This window comes from Elephantulus edwardii, unplaced genomic scaffold (genome assembly GCF_000299155.1).
Source record: "Elephantulus edwardii isolate Elephantulus edwardi_28Jun2011 unplaced genomic scaffold, EleEdw1.0 scaffold00092, whole genome shotgun sequence".
Taxonomy (NCBI): domain Eukaryota; kingdom Metazoa; phylum Chordata; class Mammalia; order Macroscelidea; family Macroscelididae; genus Elephantulus; species Elephantulus edwardii.
The window spans coordinates 605,479-627,015 of NW_006399842.1; the positions used below are offsets into that span (position 1 = coordinate 605,479).

Here is a 21,537-nt window from a genome sequence, read left to right on the forward strand (position 1 = left end):
CTTAAGATACACAGACTAATTAGTAACAAGAACAAATAAGTTTCAGATAAAAGTAGTAGATGGTGCTATCAGAGCCAAAACCAGGGTTCCCAGGTTAGTAGAGGAAGAAGACTTCCTAGGAGTGTTGATAATCAAGCAGAGATCTAAAGTATAAAGATTGGCCAGCTGAGGAAGAATAGAAGAATGTTCCAAGAAGGCGGGAGAGGGGGTATTTAGCAAGTGTGTTGACCCAGAAGCACAGAAAAGTACTATTCTAGTTGCTTTTTATATAGGTCCTTAGAGATCATCAATACAGACCAACTTGAGCCTTTAGTTTGTGGTTTTTATTCTTCCTCTTTTATTTAAAATTTACTGTTTGGTGAAAATGGACTTTGTCAAAGGGCTAGTCACAGGTAGGTTCCACATCAGCCAAAGCAGACTTCAAACTGGGATAGGACTTGACTGCTTCTGACATAAGTAGCAAGTTTGCACCTACAGTCAAGGCAAATGCCCCAATGTTCTCCATCAGTAGCAAGTATTTTCCAAGCACCACACATGATAGCAGGCCCAGAGCAGAACAGGATGGGCAGCGGTTAAGATCAGGAGAGTGAGCAGGTCTGGGAATCCCATGAAGGCTGGGCTTCAGGAAGACTAACATGTGAGTGCCATCCTTCCTGCAGATAGGTAGACAGATTCCAATTTGTCATTCAAGAAACTGGACTCTCAACAATGAATGAATGAAAACCCAAAATCTCTGTAAATGTTCATTAAAACGAATAAAATTTAATAATAATAATAATAAGGCATTTGACAAAAAAAAAAAAGAAAGAAAGAAACTGGACTCTGTGGATTTTCACCCAATGAGTTCTTTGGTCTTCACCGCCAGGTTCCGGTCCAGCTCTGCAACTGTGTCGTCAGCCATTTGACTGATCTGTAGAAACAAGACAGTATAACAGAGAGTGGAAACGGTAGGGACAAGTATTACATAATGATGAACAGGTTACTTGGAAAATACTAATAATGCCCAACACTCACATTCTATCTTCATCTTGTAGGAAGAAAACTGAGCAGTCAGATATATAATCGAAATTAGAATAACGAAACTTAAACTTGGGCACTTTGGTTCCTTAACTCAAATTCTTAACTCCTATTTTATATGACAGACAAATCAGCTTCATTTTTCTCTTCATGAACTACTCCTCAGATACACTGTTATATTGATGAAAAAAAAGATTTTCTAATAGTTAAGAAAAAAAATAGTCCTGAAAAATTACAAAGTACATCTGGTTAGCAAACATGCAAAATTCAGTAACACTGAAAAAATGCAAATTAAAACAAGATAAAATTCAATTATCATTGTTAGCAAAATATGATGTTGCGGTTTTTAATTACAATATTTCCAATCCTAGCAAGTTCCGGTGGAATGGATAAGCTCATATATGATTGATTAGGATTCAAATTGATGCAAAAGGTCATAATACTGTTTAATCTAAAAAAAATCTCTCAACTGGGAAATTACCACATAAATGAGGTCTGAAAATTTTTCCTTAAATTCTACATGCAAATGTATTTATTCCAGCTCTCAAAGCATAGTTTGTAGGAGGCTGAGCTGCTAACTAAAAGGCTGTATCTCCTCTGGTAGAAATGACTAGCTGGTCTGGGGAGAAGGATGGGCAGCTCCCTTGTAGCCTTAGAAACCCAGTGCAGGGTGGGGGGGCGCAGGGGTTGAACTAACTCAATGGTAGAGAGTTTGAATTAAAAAACCTAACAACCCAGAAACTCTAAATTATACAGTGGAGAAGTAGTTGTATATATATAACCATAAAAAATGACTGTTACTGTTATGTGCCTTTGAGGTGGAATTGACTCATAGCTGACTCTCCAGCAGGTTTTCAGAGGCTGTAGAACACAGAGGAGGACACTGTAACTCTTAACCATTAGACCATCGGAAGTCTATAATGGTGGTTGTTGTGTGCCATTGAGTTGGAAGTGACTCATAGCTGGCCCTACAGTGGGTTTTCAGGGGCAGTAAAGCACACAAAAGGAAAATGTCTTTCTCCTGCAAAGTAGCTGGTGGATTTGAACCATATGCCTTTGGGACTGCAGCTCTGTTTCTTACTTCTAGGACACCAGACCTCCCTCACAATGGCTAAAAGTGGTTAATTCCTTGGCCAAAGTTTACTGGTCCTACAGAGGCTGCTGGAACCTCTGGACTACGGCCCTCAGTCACCCCATGAACCTGGAACTATGAAACTATGAATGTTATCCCTGTGCACAATAAGCAAATTGTTATGGTGAAAAGTAACACCAATGAGGTACTCAGTTCTTAGAACAAACAATCATACAAGGTCACGCGAGGGCAGTATTTGCCAAGGGAGAAAGCTCAGAAAACAGGAAGGGAAAGAAAAAAAGAATGTATGGAAATGAGAACCACAGAAGGTAGTGGGAAGCGTGCTGATACAATGTGAGGATCGTAGTCAGTATCATAAAACAGAGATGCAGGAATAGTGGAAGGCAATATCGACCTGCTCTGTAAACTTTCACTCAAATCACAGTAGAAAGTGAAAAGAAAATGGACTGGCTACTTCTTGGAGGTGGGGGTATGTATGAAGACAATTATATGCATCTGAAATGTTTAAAGTTTCACAAGTGTGGATTATAATTAACCAAGAAAAAATATTTTCTTCAATGTTTTGTGATACTATGTAAAAGAACTTAAAAATTATCTTATTAATATGCAAATTAAGAAAAATTATTCAAAATCATAGTAGAAATGGTATAAAATACATTGAAAACTTGTGTATTTTAAAAAGCTAGATGTTAACATGCCAAAACATTAATAGTGATTGTCTCTTAGTAATGAAATATATATATATAAAAGTTCTGGTGGTGTAGTGGCAAGAAGCTGTGCTGCAATCCCAAAGGCACACGGTTTGAGGCCACCAGCTGCTCTACAAGAGGATGGGCAATCTCCTCCTGTGCGATTAACTGCCTCTGAAAATCTGCCTGAGGGTCAGCTATGGGTTGGTCTGACTCAATGGTACTCAACAACAACAACTACTATATTATTCATGCCTGTATCTGTTATATTCAACATAAGACCTAGTACATAGCAAATGCAAAGAAAATATTTGTTAAATGGGTCATTATTGAAATTTTAATTTTCTATGCTTTTACATATTTAAACAATTTTTTTGCAATAAACACATACTTCCCCTAAAAATGAAAGACCAACCATAATACAAGTTAGTAAGCATCCTCCCATGTTTGAATGGGCCTGTGGCAGGAAGCTGTGAAGGGGGCAGCACAGTGACTGGGATCTGTGTGCTCAGCAGCACCGCGGCTGTTAGACATCTTTATTTGTAGGCCACAGACCTTGGCCAGTAACTGCGAACTGAAAATGTAATGGAAAGGGCAGAAACCAATTGGTCCCAGGCAACAGTTGGGCTCTTGCCATAGCAACAGCTGCACATTTTTTTAGCTGGGAAAGCAAAGCTGCAGGGCTGACAACAGCCCTCTGGCAAAGCAGCTGGCCTCGCAATGATTCTCTGGGCCCTCCTCACTCAGCCTGCACAAACCCTTGAGATGCTTCTGCCCTCGGCAGCTGCCTTAACTCAGGTGTGGTGCCTGGTAGCACCCATGTGCTGACAGCTTCAACCAGCTAGGACTGGGGGCCGCAAGCTCTCTCTGGAGAAATGGGTTTCGGAGCAGTCTGAGGACAGAGATGGGAACTGGGGGAGAGCATCTGGGCAGAAGTGCTGAGCTGGCTTCTCAGTAGGGTGGTACTATGCAAGTCACTGCCTCACAATGATTCTCAGTGTCCTCGTCTAGCCAATGGAGATGCTAGTCTCTTCTTAAGGAGTACCGGCAGTTGTGAGGGTTACTCAAAATGATGAGCATGCAAGTCCTTACAAAACTAGTCATTAACTATGCAAACATTTTTGTGTTAGGTACCATGATTTTACTATCATTTCCTGACTTTTTAAGTTATTCAATGAAAATACTTACTAATTTTCCCCCCAATCTGTACCAGAGTTCTTAGAATGATTTATAGCAACATCTACCACTTACTGAGCACTTACTGCTTGCCAGACACTGGGCTAAATTTTGCATGTTTTATCTAATAGAATCTTCACAACGTGAGTTGTTGACCTGGAACTGACTCACAGTTGACCCTCAAGTGGGTGTTCAGAGGTAGCAAACTGCACTGGAGAGAACTGTTCATCTGCTTTCCTTTGGGTTCGCAATGGAATTCCTTAGCACTAAGGGCCACAGCCTCCTCTCACAATATGTGAAAAGACCATTATTATCCTTTTTTAGTTATAAAAAAATATCTATTCTTTTACATGACAGTTGCATAGTATTTCACACTGCAACACTGTTTTGTCCTGTTACTTCATTTAAACTCAGTAACTTCATATAACCTCTGTAAAACTGTTAGGGCAGGTAGTAGTATCCTCATTTTACAAAAGAGTAAACCAAGGCATAAATGGATAACCAGTTGATCCAATACTACATCAAGTCAGTGGTGTGGCTGAGTGAAGAACTAACCCTGACTGTCCGCCTGGTGGTCCTGCTCCCTTGCAGAGTCCACAGTCTGGCACTCTTGTTCCCGTGCGGCCTCCACAGGACCTGGTCTAATCCTTCCCTCATGCTAGGCAGACCATGTTAGGATCATTAAACAGTCATACTCAGCTTCATATTCACTGAGATGGACAGACAGAGAAAACAATTACTGAAGGCCAGCAACAATACTAGACATCTTCATGTATTTCACGCCATTTGAGCCTTATATTAATCCTGTGAGGCAGATACTACTGTTCCCACTTTACAGATGAAGTAATGAGGGTCAGAAAGTTGAAGCAATTTGTTGACCTTGGCAGCTGAGAACTGAAAGAGTCTGTCTGAATGCAAAGCATGAGTCTATGCCATTATAAGATGCTGCCTCATAGAGATTATAGCATAAGCATTAACACCAGCATTGTAATCATCATCCCATTTTCTTCTGACATGAAGGAACATTCACTCCAGGAGCAAGTCTGAGCCATCATTCCTGAGGCTGGGCTCAGAATCGGGACTGCTCCTGCTATCACACAGCCAGCCCCCCTGCCTGCATGCTGCAAGTTCTTTCCTCCATTAGTTCTGCCAGCACCCAGCTTCCCTCATTTCAGAGTACTCGATTTCTTAGAGAAAGGCAGAAATGAAAGGATCTTGGCCAGAGTAACCAGTGGTTTCTGCCAAGTGCTTTAATGTTCAGCAGGCCCACTTATCATTTAGGGCTAAATAAAGTTAAGGTGAGGCAGCAGGTTGGCAGATGTCAGAACTCAGTAGGAAGAAGGTGGTCCCTCATCAGCAAAGCTGCGCTGGGTCAGGGGCTGGGCAAGGTGGAGGGGGCAGCAGTCAGACATGATGACTGCAGGGATAGGGCTCACAATTGAATCCTTTCACTCCTGCACACCAAAGATAAAATATTTTTATAATAAAGCCTTAAGAAATATGAACCCAAGATAATTTGGAATATTAAAAATAAACTATAAAAAATAAAATTATTCTTACATTCTCATTACCTGCAATAACTATCATTTATATTTTGAAGTGCACAGGATATCAAACTTTTTATGTATTTGTAACTTATCTTTGTAAAAATAAAATCATAATATTGTTTTGTAACCTACCTTTCAAAATTAATAAATATTAAAATAATTTTATAATTTCTGTAAAATATTTTGATCACTATCTTTACATATAAAACTCTGAGTAGATGCAAAACAATTTCTTTTTCCGGTGTCAGAAATTTAGTCTGCAGTGTTCTATTTATTATTAATAATATCAACAAACATATCTATAAAAAAATCCTGACAATCTTATTTTGAATAAATTCCTAAGTCACTGAATCAGAAATATATGGCTTTTGGTACAATAACATACTATCCTCTAGAAAGGTTGTTCAGATTTGCATAAAGAACAATTAAAACCTCTTTATGGAATATAGAAATGAAAGCAATTCTTCCCAGATAATCAACAATTCAAGCTGATATAAAAAGTTCTAGGCACAAGTGTTAGTTAGAAAAGTAAAACTTTTTAAAGCATTCATATTCTAGAAATCTTGCAAGTGATTTAGGCAGTGTATACCATAAAAATATGCATTTCTTTTGTACAATAATTCCATACTTGAGAAATAACCTATGTAGATCATCTCAACAAAGATTAATGTACAAAGATATTCATGAAAACTGTTTATAATAACAAAAATGTTAAATACACTAAATGTCCAAACAAGAAGGTTTAGGAAAGTAAATTATGGCATAACCACAAGATAGGCTATTTTGCAGCTAGCAGGAATGGTTGTTTACAAAGGGTTTTTAAAAACACAAGAAAATGCTAATGGTTTTAATGCTAAACACAAAATTAAAAGATGGACACAAAATTGTATATATACTATACACAGTATATATTATGTACTATAATACATCCATATGTTTTGGACCATGTTAAAAACTGTTGTTGTTGATTGCCTTCGAGTCAAGCATGACTCATAGCGACCCTATGAACAAAAGGCCTCAAGCCCCTCTACATCTACTGACATTTATCATAGTTCATAGAGTTTCTGGAGGCAAATTGTTTAGGAATTGGGTGCCACTCCTGCTTCCAGATAGGTAGTTAAAAAAAATAACAACAAAAGAAAGAATATTCCACAATGTCCAAAGAAGTTACTTTTGGAAAGTGGCATTATGTGGTGAATTTTACCCATATTAAAAAAAATATTCTTCTTTATGCTCTAAATTTCCTATAATGAATAGTTACTTTCACAGTTAGGAATAAAGTAAACAAATATATTTTTTTAAAACTGTTAACAACAGTCAGCTGTTGTCTCACTTAAAAAAATCACTAAAATGTCCAAATTGGTACTCTCAGTTGGATAAAAATAAAGACCAATATTCTTATTGAAACTTTTAGGTAGATGACTTTAAATGAAGTTATTAACAATAATAACTAATAATATTTTGAATAATAAAGATTACTGTACTAGAAAATGTCATGGAATATCAGTGATAAGTACAGAATAATTTTCTCTGGTACTGTTACATAAATAAGAAGCTCTGGTAGCCCTAGTGGATAAGAAGCTGTGCAGACAACACAAAGATAAGTGGTTTGGATCCGCCAGCTGCTCTGAGGGAAAAAGATTGGCAATCTCCTCCCCAGCGATTTATATAGCCTCTGAAATCTGCTAGAGGGCCAGCTGTGAGCAACACAACAGCAGACAACAGCATGACATAAAAGCTTAGTAAGATAAATGGGAAGCTGTGCACTAACATTTTAAAAGTTATCATCTCTGGGTGGTGAGATCTCAAGTGGTTTTAAAATCACTTGAGTCAAATAACTTTTCCAAGGTTGTAGCATGTTGGGAATCAGACACAAAACTACATCTTTCTAACTGGATAAAATGTGAGTCATCTTCAGTTTTTAAAATCTATGGTTTACATATATTAGATTTATATCAGAAAAAAAAACCAGTAAAGCTATCTTCATTTGGAAAAATTATAATAATAAACAATAGTAAGAAGCACTGAAGGAAAATAATTTAATATGAAGAAGATGCTGAAAAGCCAATACTACGGAGTGAAGGTTTCCAGTAAAATCTTTTCAAGAGTTTGATCAAGACAGAACTTGATGCAGGATTCCCTGGCATATCTGAGCAGTTTCACTTTTTTTTTTTTTTTTAGTAGTAGGCTCTGGACCCTAAGGCAGACTAGCAGGTCCCAGAAGTCCACGGGGTTTCTACTTTGAAGCAAGGCAAAGGCAATGTGTCAACTATAGAGCTGAAGTATCCTGGGAGACAAACAAGGAGCTGGGCCAGGGGACCTAGGGCCTGACTAGTGGTGAGCTCTGGTGGCCTAGTGGTAAAAAGCTGCGCTGTGGCACTTGGTTCAAATCCACCAGCTGTTCTAAGGATAGGCAGACTCCTCCCATGCAATTACTGCCTCTGAAAAGCCATTGGAGGTTCAACTTTTGGGTCAGTTCCAATTTGATAGTACACAACAAGAAAACAACAGTGCTGAGCTTGGGTGGTCTAATGGTAAGAAGCTCCCCTGGAATCTCTAAAAAACACAGTTCAAATCCAAAAGCTGCTCTGAAGCAGAAAGATGGGCAATCTCCTCCCATGCAATTAAATGTCTCTGAAAACTCTCTGGAGTACCAACTGCGGGTCAGTTCCAACTTGACAGCAAACAACAACAGTGCTCAGTAAAAGCTAGCCTGATCTCTGAACCTCCTCGCAATAATGCAGGGAAAGGAGAGGAGCAGAAGAGCTTTGAGAATCTAGGCATCAGGCATTCTAATGGTGCTTTCTTACATCCTCAGGGCAACCCTTCAAAGCAGGAATTCATTTTTTTTTAAAGATAATTTTTATTTATTTATTTATTTATTCATTCATTCATTCATTCATTCATTCATTCATTCATTCATTCTTTTTATGTGTGTACCGTCAAATTGGATCTGACTGGTACAGGAGGCGATTGTTCCTCCTTCTTCAGCAGAGCATCTCGTGGATTTTGAACCGTGCACCTCTGGGATTGCAGTGCAGTTTCCTGCCACTAGGCCACCAGAGCTCGTCACCAATTCATTTTTACAGAAGAAACAGACTCAAAGGAGTCTGTAACTTCCCCAGGGGTCACAGCACATTGGCAACCAGGCAAAGAACTCCCTCTTTTCCTCTCTCTGGTGTAAAGTGTGAGGCTTTTTTTTTGCAATTATTTGCACATCTGATGTTGAAAAATCATATGGAGAACTTATTAAAACCATGCATTCCCACTGAGTGAACTAACTCAGCCCCACAAGGACAAATATTGTATAAAACTATTATTGTAGAATGAGTATGAAGATCCAAGGGGGAGGGTGGAAGCAGAGAGATGAGATGTGTGTGGGGTGGGGGATTAATCATGGGATTGTATAATTTGATGGGTGAGAGATGAGAGAAACTGGAAGAATCTGGTCTGAAATAAAATGTATTAGAATTATGTAAATAAACTTGTATATAAAAAAACCCATTCCCGGGGGAAAAGGAAAAAAAAAAAAGAAGAAAGAACTAGGGAGGAGGGTAGAGAAAACAGTGCAACAATGAATGAATGAAAACCCAAAATCTCTGTAAATGTTCATTAAAACTAATAAAATTTAATAATAATAATAATAATAAAAACCTATTCCCAGATAGACATAGTAAATCAGTGCAAAAAGAGCTGATACAATGTGGAGGTGGCTGAGTCTGACTTTTACCTGCTTCATAAAGTAGAACCGTTCCTATAAATAATATCCATAGCAGCAAATAGACAGCTGCTTGGTCAGACCTGCCACCACCCATGCTCCAGCACCTCTTTCTACCAAACATTCAAGTCTGATACTTGTCGTTGACTCACAGACTTTACTCATAGTGTGGTACCAGAGTGGGGTTTTTTTAAGGGAAATAGGTTGGGGAGTGGGAAAGACAAAAGGATATCTCATAACACTAGTCCAGATTTAGTCCAGCAATCCCAAACCAGATTAACAGCAAAATACAATTCCTTAGTTAGTGAAAGTCCTGGTTTCAATTCAGCAACACAAATCCCAATCATCCAGCAAGGTTTGCCTCAGAGCATTTATAAGTCCGCTTCTTCAATCAACTGGCAAGAACAGCAAAACCTTTCACTGAGGCCTTTATCTCAGGTCTCCTCTGATTACACCTTGCCCTAGTTTCTCCACAGCAGTGCCACAGTCTCTCCACCAATATTACCAGGGTCTCCCTCAACTTTGCTGCTCAGTATGTGAAGCACACTCTCTCTTATCCTAATCCCACAGCTGTTGAAGATTTGCAAGACCATGTGCCTGCAGTTAAGGTAGCTGGAGACCAGGGGGAGCTAACATAATGGCTAGAAAAGACAATTTTAAGCTAATGCTGCAGTCAGAAAATGCAGGATCAGGGCCAGGTAGTTCTGCTAAAATTTTCTCCCAAGTGACTGCAGCGTGAATTCCAAGGGGTGGGCCAGGAAATAGAAGTAGTTTGTCAACTATGGCCTCACCCAGGTGACCCCCTAAATGTAGCTCATTATCTTCTTCTTTTTCCTTCGCATTCTTCTTCCTGTCCACATTCCTGTTTAATCTTCCCCAAATAATGCTTTTGTTGTGGATAAGAAGATTGCTGAGCTAAGAGCTTGGGGTATGTACTTTACGTTACACTAAAAAGAAACAGACCAACCAGTGCCATCCAGCTGAACTGATTCCAACTTACAGTGATCCTACACTGGGTTTCAGAGGCTATGTATTTTTATTGATGAGCCGACCCACCTTTCTCCCATAGAATAGCTAACAGATTTAAAACCCCAACCTTTAGGTTAACTATGTCACTGTTGCTGCTGTGGACTGAAGAGTCAGAACTAACCCACAGCTGACCCTCCAGTGGGTTTTCAAAGGTAGTTAACTACACAGAAGATTTCCCATCCTTCTCCTGTGGAACAGCTAGTAGCCTTGAACTGTGTGCCTACTATGCCACTAGGCATAGTAATATCAAGCTACTCATTACAAATTGTTGTCTAAGTAGAATTCTGGTAACACATGGTTAAGTGTTTGGCTACTAACAGAAACGTTAGCAGTTCAAACCTACCCAGTGGCTCTATAGGAAAAAGACTTAGTGACCTGTTTCTAAAAAATGACAGTCTAGAAAACCTGATAGGTTAGTTCTACTGTCACATGGGGCATCATGAGTCAAAAATTGACTAGTGGCCCACAATACACATATACCAATAATGAGAAAGCCATCATCTCATCTTAATGCTCACTGCACCTCTCAGGTTCAGATAATCATTTCCTGTTTGGGTTTCTACAACAACTTCCCTGGGCTCCCTAGCAAATGGGAAAGATCAGGTGTGAAAAATAACGTATATGAACTTGGTAAATAAACTACTTTAATAAAAAAATAAATTCTCATCATCCCAAACTTTAAAAAAAAAGAAAAGGAACCAGAGCCACAATTCAAAGAGATGTATGCACACCCATGTTTATTGCTGTTGTTATTCACAATAGCAAAGAGATGTAAGCAACCCAAGGCCTCCAGTTTTGTCTTCTACATTTTACTATCTTGGTCACCACAATCTTTCATAGACACAGGTCAGATTTCTCCCTCCTCCAGAAGAAACTTTCAAGGGAGATAGTACATCAGAAATCACCTGGTGGGCTAGAGGCCCCATCTTGGATTCACTGACTTAATTTCTGTGAGTTGGGCCCCAAATACCAGGATTTTCTCAAAATTCTCAGATGAACATAATATTATAATAGATTATTTATTATTCACTATATATTCATTCCTTCAGACTTCCATGGACCCTGAGTGACACTGGGTTTGGCCAATGTGACATGACATAAACAGATATTATGAGAGTAGGCACCGTAGTGGCTGGATTTATTCTCATGGCCTCTGCTATTTCCATGAAAAGATGCCCTGGAAAGCGTTCTTACTCTGTAATACCCAGAGGTATACATAAAAGTTCTTTTTTTTTTTTTTAACTTTCATTCATTGATTCATTGTTGCATATTTTCTTCCTTCCTCCACACTATTCCCTCCCCTAGTCCACTTTGCAACAATATTCTTGTTCTAGATGGTTGTCATACATATAATACCTAATCATATATTCCTTATGGATCTTTCTTCCCCTCATCTGTTCTAATGCAGTGATCATTATCTATCTACCATTTTCCTATTCCCCCCTAATCCCTACGTCAGTCATGTTTCATAGCAGCAGTATTATGCAGTATTTGTCCTTTTGTGACAGATATTTCACTCAGCATAATGCCCTCCAGGCTCACCCTTGCTGTGTAATATTTTGTGGGTGCATTGTTTTTCAATGCTGTGTAATATTCCATTGTGTGAATGTACCACAGTTTTTCTATCCATTCATTTGTTGATGGTACCTGGGTTGCTTCCATCTCTTGACTATTGTGAGTGAATAAAGCAGTAAGAAACATGGATGTGTATCCATCTGTTTTAGCCACGGCTCTGTTTTCTTTAATACAACAGTCCTGAACCAATCCAAGATCTGGAACCTGGTCTAGTAGATCTGGAGTCTAGCCTAAAATAGCTTAAACCTAGCTGACCCACAGAAATGAGAACAAGAAGTAATGCTTAATTACTGCAAATTATCTCATTTGGGGATAGTTTCATGCAGTATTATTGTGGTGCTCTAATCATGAAACATTATGACACAGATACATAGCCAATGTGGGACTCTGGACAAGTAAAAGCTCAAACTCCTCAACCTGATATTCAATACCTTCTATGACATGACCATTCTGTCTTCTCCATCCATTCTCTGTTCTCACTGTAGGTTCAAGCACAATGATCAAACTGAACAAGTTCTGTTACATCAGCATGGCTCTGCACTTGTTCTACCTTTGCTCCCCATTTTCTCACTACTTTCTCCAGCACTTCCTTTAATATTTGTTCAAGTGCCACTACTCAACACACTGAGAAAACTGTTAAGTGCTCTTAGTACCCAGAAAACCATCAACAGCTAAAGAGCAAAGTGTAAATTCTTACACTTAAATTCAGTGTGGCTGTGTTTGGACCCTTTCCCAACCATTTATTAGCTGTGTAACTCTGAGCAAATTACTCTGAGAATCAGCTTCCTCTCTATCTCACAGCTTTGTATTACCAAGGATGAATGAAATAATGTAAGTTGTTTAGTACAGAGCCTGACATGTAATAAAAGCTCAACAGCAGCTCACTGTCCTCCATATTCCCAAGATCCCACACAGGGCTAGGGCCAGCGCAGAGGCTCCTCAACATGGATCAGATATCATTGAAAGAAATAATTCTGTTTCCATATTCCTCACTTCTGACATGTACAAATGACCCACCAAGTCAGATAAAAAAACTCAACACTTCATCTACTGGCATTAATACCTGTTTCTCTATGAGTCTAATGGTATCCTCTGAGACTGTGTTCTTGGATTTCTTCAGCTTATTCATTGCATTGGTACGAATCTTCCTTAAAGATTCTTTGGCCTTGTTGGTGTTCTGTTTGGCCAGTTTTACCAGCATTTCCCTGTGTTCTCTGGTAACTCTAAAAAAAGACAAAAAGAACATTCAATAGAATTGCCAGTATACAAACTGCGTGCTAAGAAATTAACATCATTCTAAATTCTACCTTAATATTCTTGACACACAGCACATGGGCATGCTTGGGGTTAAGTACAGTTTCTATAGTTTGCTACGGAGAATCTGTAAAAGTATTGCTTAGAAGCATGAGTCAAGATATCTAGGTAGATACTAGGTCAAATCCTGGTTATGCCACTTACTAGCTATGTAACTGACTTTCTCTCCAGGTCTCAGAGTTTCCATCTGTATAAAGAGGACTGTTTTAGACTTGTCTTAATGAGGTGGTATGAAGATTAAGTAAACTGATGCACATAAACGGCTTTTCATTAATCCTGGTTCATTTTATATGTTCAACAAAAAAGAGGCAATTATTATCTCTGACTCCACTCCCTTCTCCCCTAAGAGAGCAAAGCAAATGAGTGATGATATTATTAAACTGCATCATTTCTAAATCACCCTAAACAAGCAATTGGTAACCTTCAAAATTATAAGGATTATTACCACAAATTATTGGTAAATTGCCTCAAAGGCCAAGAAACAATATAAATCCCATTATCACATGTTAGAACCAATACTTTCCATAAAGTACCTGTTAACTTCCAAAAAGTACAAATCATCATATTTGCCACATATACAGTTTAGTAAGTAGCACCTTTGTTTATAATAGGGAGCTCTAGTGGCTTTGAAGTAAGGAGTTGCACTGCCAACCCAAAGGCATGCAGTTTAATCCATTAGCTACTCCATGGAAGAAGACTAGCAATCTCCTCTAGTGCGATCTACTGCCCCTGAAAATCTGGAAGGTCAGCTATGAGTCAGTTTTGACTTCCCGGTATACAACACTATGTTTATAAGTAATATCCTTATAATAATAACAATGACTATATTGAGAGCCTACTAGAAACCAAATCCTGGGATAGGCATTTTACATGTTGATTCTTAAAACAACCCTACAAGACAGTTCCTTTTATTAGCATTTTACACTCAACAACCTAGACTGTTTCTCCTTACGTGTTTCCCCTACCTTTCTTTCCTCAATATTTACAAACTAATTACATGTTCCTTAGTATTGAACATACTGTGGACTGCCAGGAGAACAAACAGGTCTGTCCTGGAAAGGGTGAATGAAACCAGTTCGCTCACTGGAGGCAAGGATTTTGGGACTCCGTCTCACACCTTAGGGCACATGGCCAGAAGGGATCAACCTTTGGAGAAGTATATCATTCTTGGAAGGGTGGATGGACAGTGCAGAAGAGGAAGATCAACAATGAGATGGACTCACTCAGTGACTGGAGCAATGGGATGAGGGGGTTTTTTTGAGACGATGAGATTGGCTGGCGCAGGATAGGGTAACTTTCAGAGCTAATGTACATAGGGGTCGCTATGAGTCACAGATAACTCGATGGCACATAACAACAACACAACACATTAAAACCAATGTTGGGCACTGAGGTATTACTAGATTTTAGTTCAGTTGCCAAAGAGTACGAGAGGTGTTGTGGCAAGGAAACTGGGGAAGTACAAAGTGCCACCAAAACACAGAAGTCACTTTATTGTGAAGAAAGGCAATAAGAGAAAACACACTTTTTGAAAAAATAGTATCTAAATGTGGAAGTCGACTTCAGAGCAGAAACTTTAAAAGTCAATGTACATTACATTTCAATTACATTTCTATCCCTTGTCTGACAGAACTTCTATCAGTGTTAGTCCTGGAATGACTCTAACGAACACTGCCCATTGTACAGCCGAGCAAGAAAGAAACTTTTTTTAAAAGAAATAAATTTTTATTATTATAAACAATGTGATGTGGGGGCTAGTTATTACTGTAACATAGATCATCTTATATTGGCTAATACACCAAACTAGTATCTGAAGAATAAATGCAATCTGTCATTTTGCAATTGGCAATTTACCAGTCTAGGGAGATTCCAGGCAGAAGAGAGTGTACAAAGATTTAAACAATAAAGTTACCATGTTTCATCTGAAGAATTGATGGGGATATAGATAAAAGAAAAGAGTGACAAGAAAAGAAGCTGGAAGTCTTATCACAGAGGGTCTTATAAGATCATAATTCCCCTTTCACAGAAGAAATGAAGTTCATGCTGCTACCTCTTGCAATCTATTTCAAATAAATCATGTACTGCTGCCATTACTTCTGCTTCCAAACAGAAAGCTTTTCAAAGTCAGTAATATGAATCTTGGGACTGAGAAGGACAAAACCACCATGGCAGGAGTTTAGGGATTTGGATCAGATCTTGTTACTTTTATGGTTTTTAATTCATTGAACAAAAATCATACTGACATGTTTAGGTCTCTTTTTTGTTTTGCCAAAGCATATGTCAGTGTAAGGAAGGAACAAGGAAATTAAAACTTGATCCACTAATTCAAAAAACTTAATCCTGCTGAAATACTAGGAGAGGCAGAAAATGTCTACGTCTGTAAGAAACCTCTTAAATGTCTCTTAAAAAAGACCTTATTGAAGGACATCAATCTTGTATTTCATATATAATTTGAAATTGGCTGTTTAGACAACCTTCAGGAAAAGAAAAAATTATCTACCCAACTTTTCTTTTTTATCATTTAAACATATTGGGGAAAAGCCATACATTTAAAATATAAAATGAGACTAAAAAAAAAAAAATATAAGAGCAAAAGACTGAACAAAGAAAGCAAAGTATAATATATACAATGTGGCTTTAATAAATTATTTTGTATTACTAATATAAATTTATATAAGTTTATATTAGTAAATACAAAATAATTTATTAAAGCCACATTGTCGTTAGGGACCTCTCTAAAGTACTCAGGAGCAACGGCGTCTCTCTGGAGACTAAGGTGCGCCTGATACAGGCCATGGTCTTTGCAATTGCTTGTTAGGCGTCAGAGAGTTGGACAATGACTAGGGAGGACAGAAGGAGAGTTGATGCTTTTGAGCTGTGGTGCTGGAGAAGAGTACTGAATGTACCATGGACTGCAACAAACAGATTCATCTTGGAGAGGATTAAACCAAGCTACTCCTTGGAGGCAAGGATTCTGGGGCTTCGTCTGACATACTTTGGACATGTTGCCAGGAGGGATGGGTCCTTGGAGAGGGGCATCATGCTTGGGAGGGTGGGGGGACAGCGCAGGAGGGGAAGACCCTCTATGAGATGGATTGATTCGGTGACTGGGGTAATCCGGATGGGTGTGCCAGAGGCAGTGCGGTTGGCGCAGGATAGAGCAGGGTTTAGGGCTGTTGTGCATAGGGTCGCTATGAGTCGGAAATGACTCGAAGGCACATAACAATAACAACAATATAAACTGGCATTATTATTATTAATAAGATAAAAGATCTATGTAAAATAATGTCAACTTATTGTTGACACTGAAAATACTACAGTTTCAAGATGCAAACAAAAGGCAATTATCAAAAGGAGAATACCAGGAAAAAAGAAGGTTCAATGAAGAAAGGGAGAGAGGGGAGAGCAGAGATGCTGGGCACTGGAAAGATTGAGAATAAAGGCTCATGTGTGCTGTTCAGGATGTTGAACTAAGTAGTAGCTAAAATATAGGATCAGAAACTCTGTAGGATAATAAAAAGGCACTCGCTTTCCAAACAGACACACTTGTTTGGTAAGTTGATTAACTGTTAGAGCAAACTACTTAACTCTCTTCTGAGACTCAGTTTCCTCACTTCTAAAATGAGAACTTACAGTCATTGGGAGTTACAGACATATTTCAAGTACCAGTAATGAAAACAGTACATAGGTAGCTTTGAATAAATGATAGCATTTATGAATGTTTTAATCAAACACACTTAATTACTTCCTCATGGAACAACAAGGGCACATCTGTTTTAGAAAAAAAATACTATAGTATGGAAACATTTTAATTCCTTTCTAACCCAGTGATTAATAATATGTCTGATCATCTCCATCTTATATTCGCATGATGTTGTGAGTATATGCTGAAGTTTGTGTTTTAGGCTTCCAGACTCAGCCAGTGGTTGTGAATACCCACTCTGCCCCCATCAAGCACTGGTTGAGCTCTTGTGCGCAATGTCATATCCTGGGCCAAGTTGAGAAGCTCCAGAGAGGACAAGTATCTGGCCCAAGTCCATAAGCTCATTCCAGTGGTAGAGACAAACATACTGGCCACTACTTAGAAAGAATATGACTAATATGAGTGTATTGGGGAAGCACACACAAAATACATCTCATTCTGTCTTGAGATCTGGAAAATGTCTTGAAGACACATAGTAACCAATCACCTGCAGAGGAGAAGTGTTATGGATTGAATTATGACCCCAAAACATGTTGCAAATCCTAGCTTCTATGCCTATGGTTATAATCTTATTTGGAAATGAGGTTTCTTTGTTAAATGATTGAGGCAGGACTAGTGTAAAGTATATCTTGAGTCAATCTCTTCCGAGATAGAAAAGAGATTAAACAAGCTAATAGGTAGAGTTGGAGAAGTCTGATGCCAAGTTACATAGAGATCTCCAAGCAACCAGGAAACAGAGCTGATGAGACAAGAACCTTCCCTAGAGATGACAGAGAGGAAGTCTTGCTCTAGAGCCAGTACTCTGAATTCAGACTTCTAGCCGTCTATAATGGTAAGAAAATACATTTCTGATTGTTAAAGCCTTTCAGTTATAGTTCTGTTATAGTATCACTAGATAACCAAGACAGAATTTGGTACTAGGAGTGGAATGCTACTCTATCAGATACCTAAAATGTGGAAAAAAAAAATTTTAGAATTAGGTAATGGATACAGGCTGCAAGAGTTTTAAGGTGTTTACTAGTAAAAGCCTAGATTGCTTTAAAGAGACTGTTGGTAGATAAATGATGTCAGATCGGTGATGTCACTAGGGTAGATGTCACTTGGTGCAGTAATTCATAGTGTCATTTCCTACGCTCACTCTCAATGGACCTTTAATTTCTTGCTGAAGAGAAATTTAAGATCTTAAAGGGCCATGTGGTTTCTCCTTGCCTTTTACAGTAAAATGGTGGTGGGGGGGAGAATTTAAAAAAGAACTGTGCAAAATGAAAACAGAACTTAAAGATTTGGAAAAGCCTGTTGTTCAAACTATGGACACATGTTCTAGAATGTTCACTAGGGATGTGTCTATACAATCCTTTGTTAAAGGGATTAAGACTGTAACTGGTGGATATAACTAACTACCACAGCAGAAAATCCATCCACTTAGACTGAAGGAAATAGAGAAAGAATGAAAAGAAACACTGTCTGCCTTTTGGAATTCTACAGGACAAAGAGTTAAATAGGACAAAGGAGCTACATCTGTTTACATCTAAGAAAAGAAGAGGTCTGTCGCTGAAGCACCTTGGAGATCAGCAGAACTGCTGGAAAGAGCCAGGACACAGGACCTTTGTGGCTTCTAAGGGGTGGCTGTGTTCTCCTGATCTCACAGTGTGGCCACAGCCTCTGAAATTTCAAAGAGTTGAGATTATGAACTTGGTTCCAGAGTGTGGAGCTGTCATCAAGATGTACCACTGGCCTGGACTGCCATCCAAAGCTTTTGTTCAGCAACTGTTTAGTGTGTATCTACTATGTGCCAGTTTCCATGCCAGAAACAAGGTACAGAACATGAAATAGAACCACCAACCTGCATTTAATATGCCAAGGAAGGTAGACTTTAAACAAACACATTTCATTAGTAAATTTGTTATAATAGGTACTGCCACAATATATGGTAATCTAAGAAAAAAATGAGCAAAGGTCTAACCAGTCTTTCCATGGAACTCCAAAAACCTAAAAGAGCTATGACGAAGAAGAGTGAGAAAGATACAGGAGGATTATTCTCTTTAGAGAAATCAGCATGTCTAAAAAGTAAAGGCATTTTCACTTAGGTGAGGAGGATGTTACTCTTGAGGGATTGGGGGAAAAAAGGAGTATAGGCAGATATAAAAGATGATCCCAAATGGAACTCTATAGGAAGACTGCCAAGGGCAAGATTAAGCAGGCCCTTCAATGTCATATGAAGAGTTCTAGCAACTGTTCAATGCAGAACACCACAGGAAAGATCTAAGTAGGGCAGAGAAAACTTAAATGGACACGTACTTTGTGCAGACATATCTAAGTCTGCCCAGAAGCCTCTGAGCAAGCAGATGGGGAGGTCAGGACCCACCCTGAAACAGTTCTTGACTGCATGATGAAGACAGCAGCCTTTTCCTTTGGGGTCAGAGGGCCTCCCAGCATAATGCAGGGGTTGTGGGTGGGCAGGCAGGGTCACACTTTGTTTGTTCAAACTTCGCCAGGCAGGTCTTCCAGTAACATCCTGGATGAGTCTTCCTGAAAAAATTCCTTCAGCATGTTCCCATGAACAATAGACAGAGGGCATGTCCCACTGACTACTCACATAGTACAGAATCCACTGCTTGAAAGGATACTTCCTATTGTTTTAATGAGAACTCTATAGCTACATATGCCACGTTTATATCTGACGAAGTTCTGCTACTGGTTAGAGAGAAAAAAATATGTTGTAATGTGTCACATACTCAACTTCAAAAGGCTAGGTAGTTGCTTCTTGTTGTTGCTAAGTGCTATCGAGTTTACTACAACTCATAGCGACCCTATGAACAACAGATCTGAACCCTGGCCTAGCCTGTACCACCCTTACTATATCTGATATTCTCAAGCCCATTGTTACAGTCACTGTTACAGTCACTGCATCTTGTTGAGGGTCTCCTTTGCTTTCTCTAACCCTCTATCTTTACCAGTATGATGTCTTCTTCCTGACATCATGTGAGATGAAGTTTCACCATCCTTGCCTCTAAGGAACACCCCAATTGGACTTCTTCCAAGACCTGCTTGTGTGTTCCTTAGGCAGTCTGTGAGATATTCAGTGCTCTTCTCCAACACCAAAACTCAAAGGGATCGATTCTTCTGTGATCCTTATTCATTGACAACTTTCAGATATACAGGAAGTAACTGAAAAGACTCCAGGTATTGACTGTGGATCCTAGCAAAATGAAATCATTGATAACGTCCATATTTTCTCCATCTATCGTATTTGCTGCCTATTGGTCCAATGATGAGGATTTTTGTTTTCTTGATGCTGAGATGCAATCTCACTTTGAAGACTGTAGTCTTCAAAATGCAATCCCAATTGAAAGGTGTAGTACATGATCTTCTGTAGCAAGTGTTTTAAGTCCTCTTCACATTCAGCAAGCAAGGTTGTGTGATCAGCATAAAGTGGGTTGTTGATAAATCTTTCTCCAATACTGATAACACATGCTTCTAGATAATCCAGGCTTCTCGAAGTATTTGCTCAGTATATACAGTGAAAAGGTTTGGAGAAAGGATATAAAACTGACACACACTTTCCCTGATTTAAATCATGCAGTGATCCTTTGTTCTGATTAAATCATAGCTTCTTGGACTACGTATAAGTTTCAGATTACCATAATAAAGTATTCTGGGATTCCCATTCTTCTCAATGCTATACATAATTTGTTATGATCCACACAGTCAAATGTCTTTGCATAGTCAGTAAATCAAAAGTTAAGAATCTTTCTGGTATTCTCTGCTTTCAGCAAGATCCATTTGACATCAGCAGTGACATCCCTTGTGCCATGACCTCTTCTGAACTCAGCTTGCATTTCTGGAAGTTTCTGGCTGATGTACTGTTCCAGCCATTTTTTAATAATTTTCAGCAATATTTTACTTGCCTATTATATTAATTTGGTTGCTTAGAAGAGGATTTAAAAGATATACTGTAGAGGAAGGCAGATATAAGGTTAGAATCTAAATTCTGTCACTTAATAGTTTGAGAACTTTGACCATGCTTCTGCTTCTGCAAGTTCTAATTTTTGTCATGTTTAAAAAAACCAGGAATATTTCTAAGAAGGTAGAAATAGGGATTAAATGAAATGACGGGTGGTAAGGGCTGGGCACACTGCCAATGTGCATGCATGGCAAGAGTTAATTCAATACAAGCAGCTGCATCATTATCCTCACCAAAGCTCTAGGACTTGGAGGTAATAGGATATAAGTGGTGAAGAAGAAAACAGTCCAAAAAAAATCATAACCTAGAGCTTGGACTACTGAGTGAACAGTGAGCAAAGAGGGCAAGAATAGGAATAGAAGAGAGCAAGAGGGTGAAGATAAAGTGAGTAGGCATGAATTCTGCTCCCGCAACTATGGAGAGCCATCTGAGGCAAAAAGAAGCTATTTCTGACAGCTCCTCTGAGAGCCAGTCTTACTATCTCCTCACTAATCTTCTGTAAGGCTTTTCCTAGGAGAAGCAGAAATCTACAAGTCTCTAATTAGCAGTAAATAAATGTCCTGTTTTATTGTTTGCCAATGGGTATTATCCACTCATGGCCTTTGGACTGCTTACCTTGAAGGAAAATATTACAATGAAATGTGCAAGGAGTTGGAGTCAGAAAATCAAAAGGGCCGAACTCGCTCAGCATATCTTAAGCTCAAGGAACTGA

At 38.8% G+C, this 21,537-nt stretch overlaps 1 protein-coding gene across 2 annotated transcripts in view; it reads right to left on the reverse strand.

The window, feature by feature from the left end:
• Window positions 1-815: 815 nt before the first annotated feature.
• The window catches only part of MRRF (mitochondrial ribosome recycling factor), a 78,014-nt gene continuing 57,292 nt past the window's right edge, over window positions 816-21,537 (reverse strand). For both annotated transcript variants that reach the window (XM_006890679.1, XM_006890678.1), the window contains 2 exons: window positions 12,908-13,067; window positions 816-910 (listed from right to left, as the gene is read on the reverse strand). In XM_006890679.1, coding sequence (XP_006890741.1) covers window positions 833-910; window positions 12,908-13,067 — 238 coding nt within the window. In that variant the 3' untranslated portion in view covers window positions 816-832. The remainder of the gene's footprint in view (window positions 911-12,907; window positions 13,068-21,537) is intronic.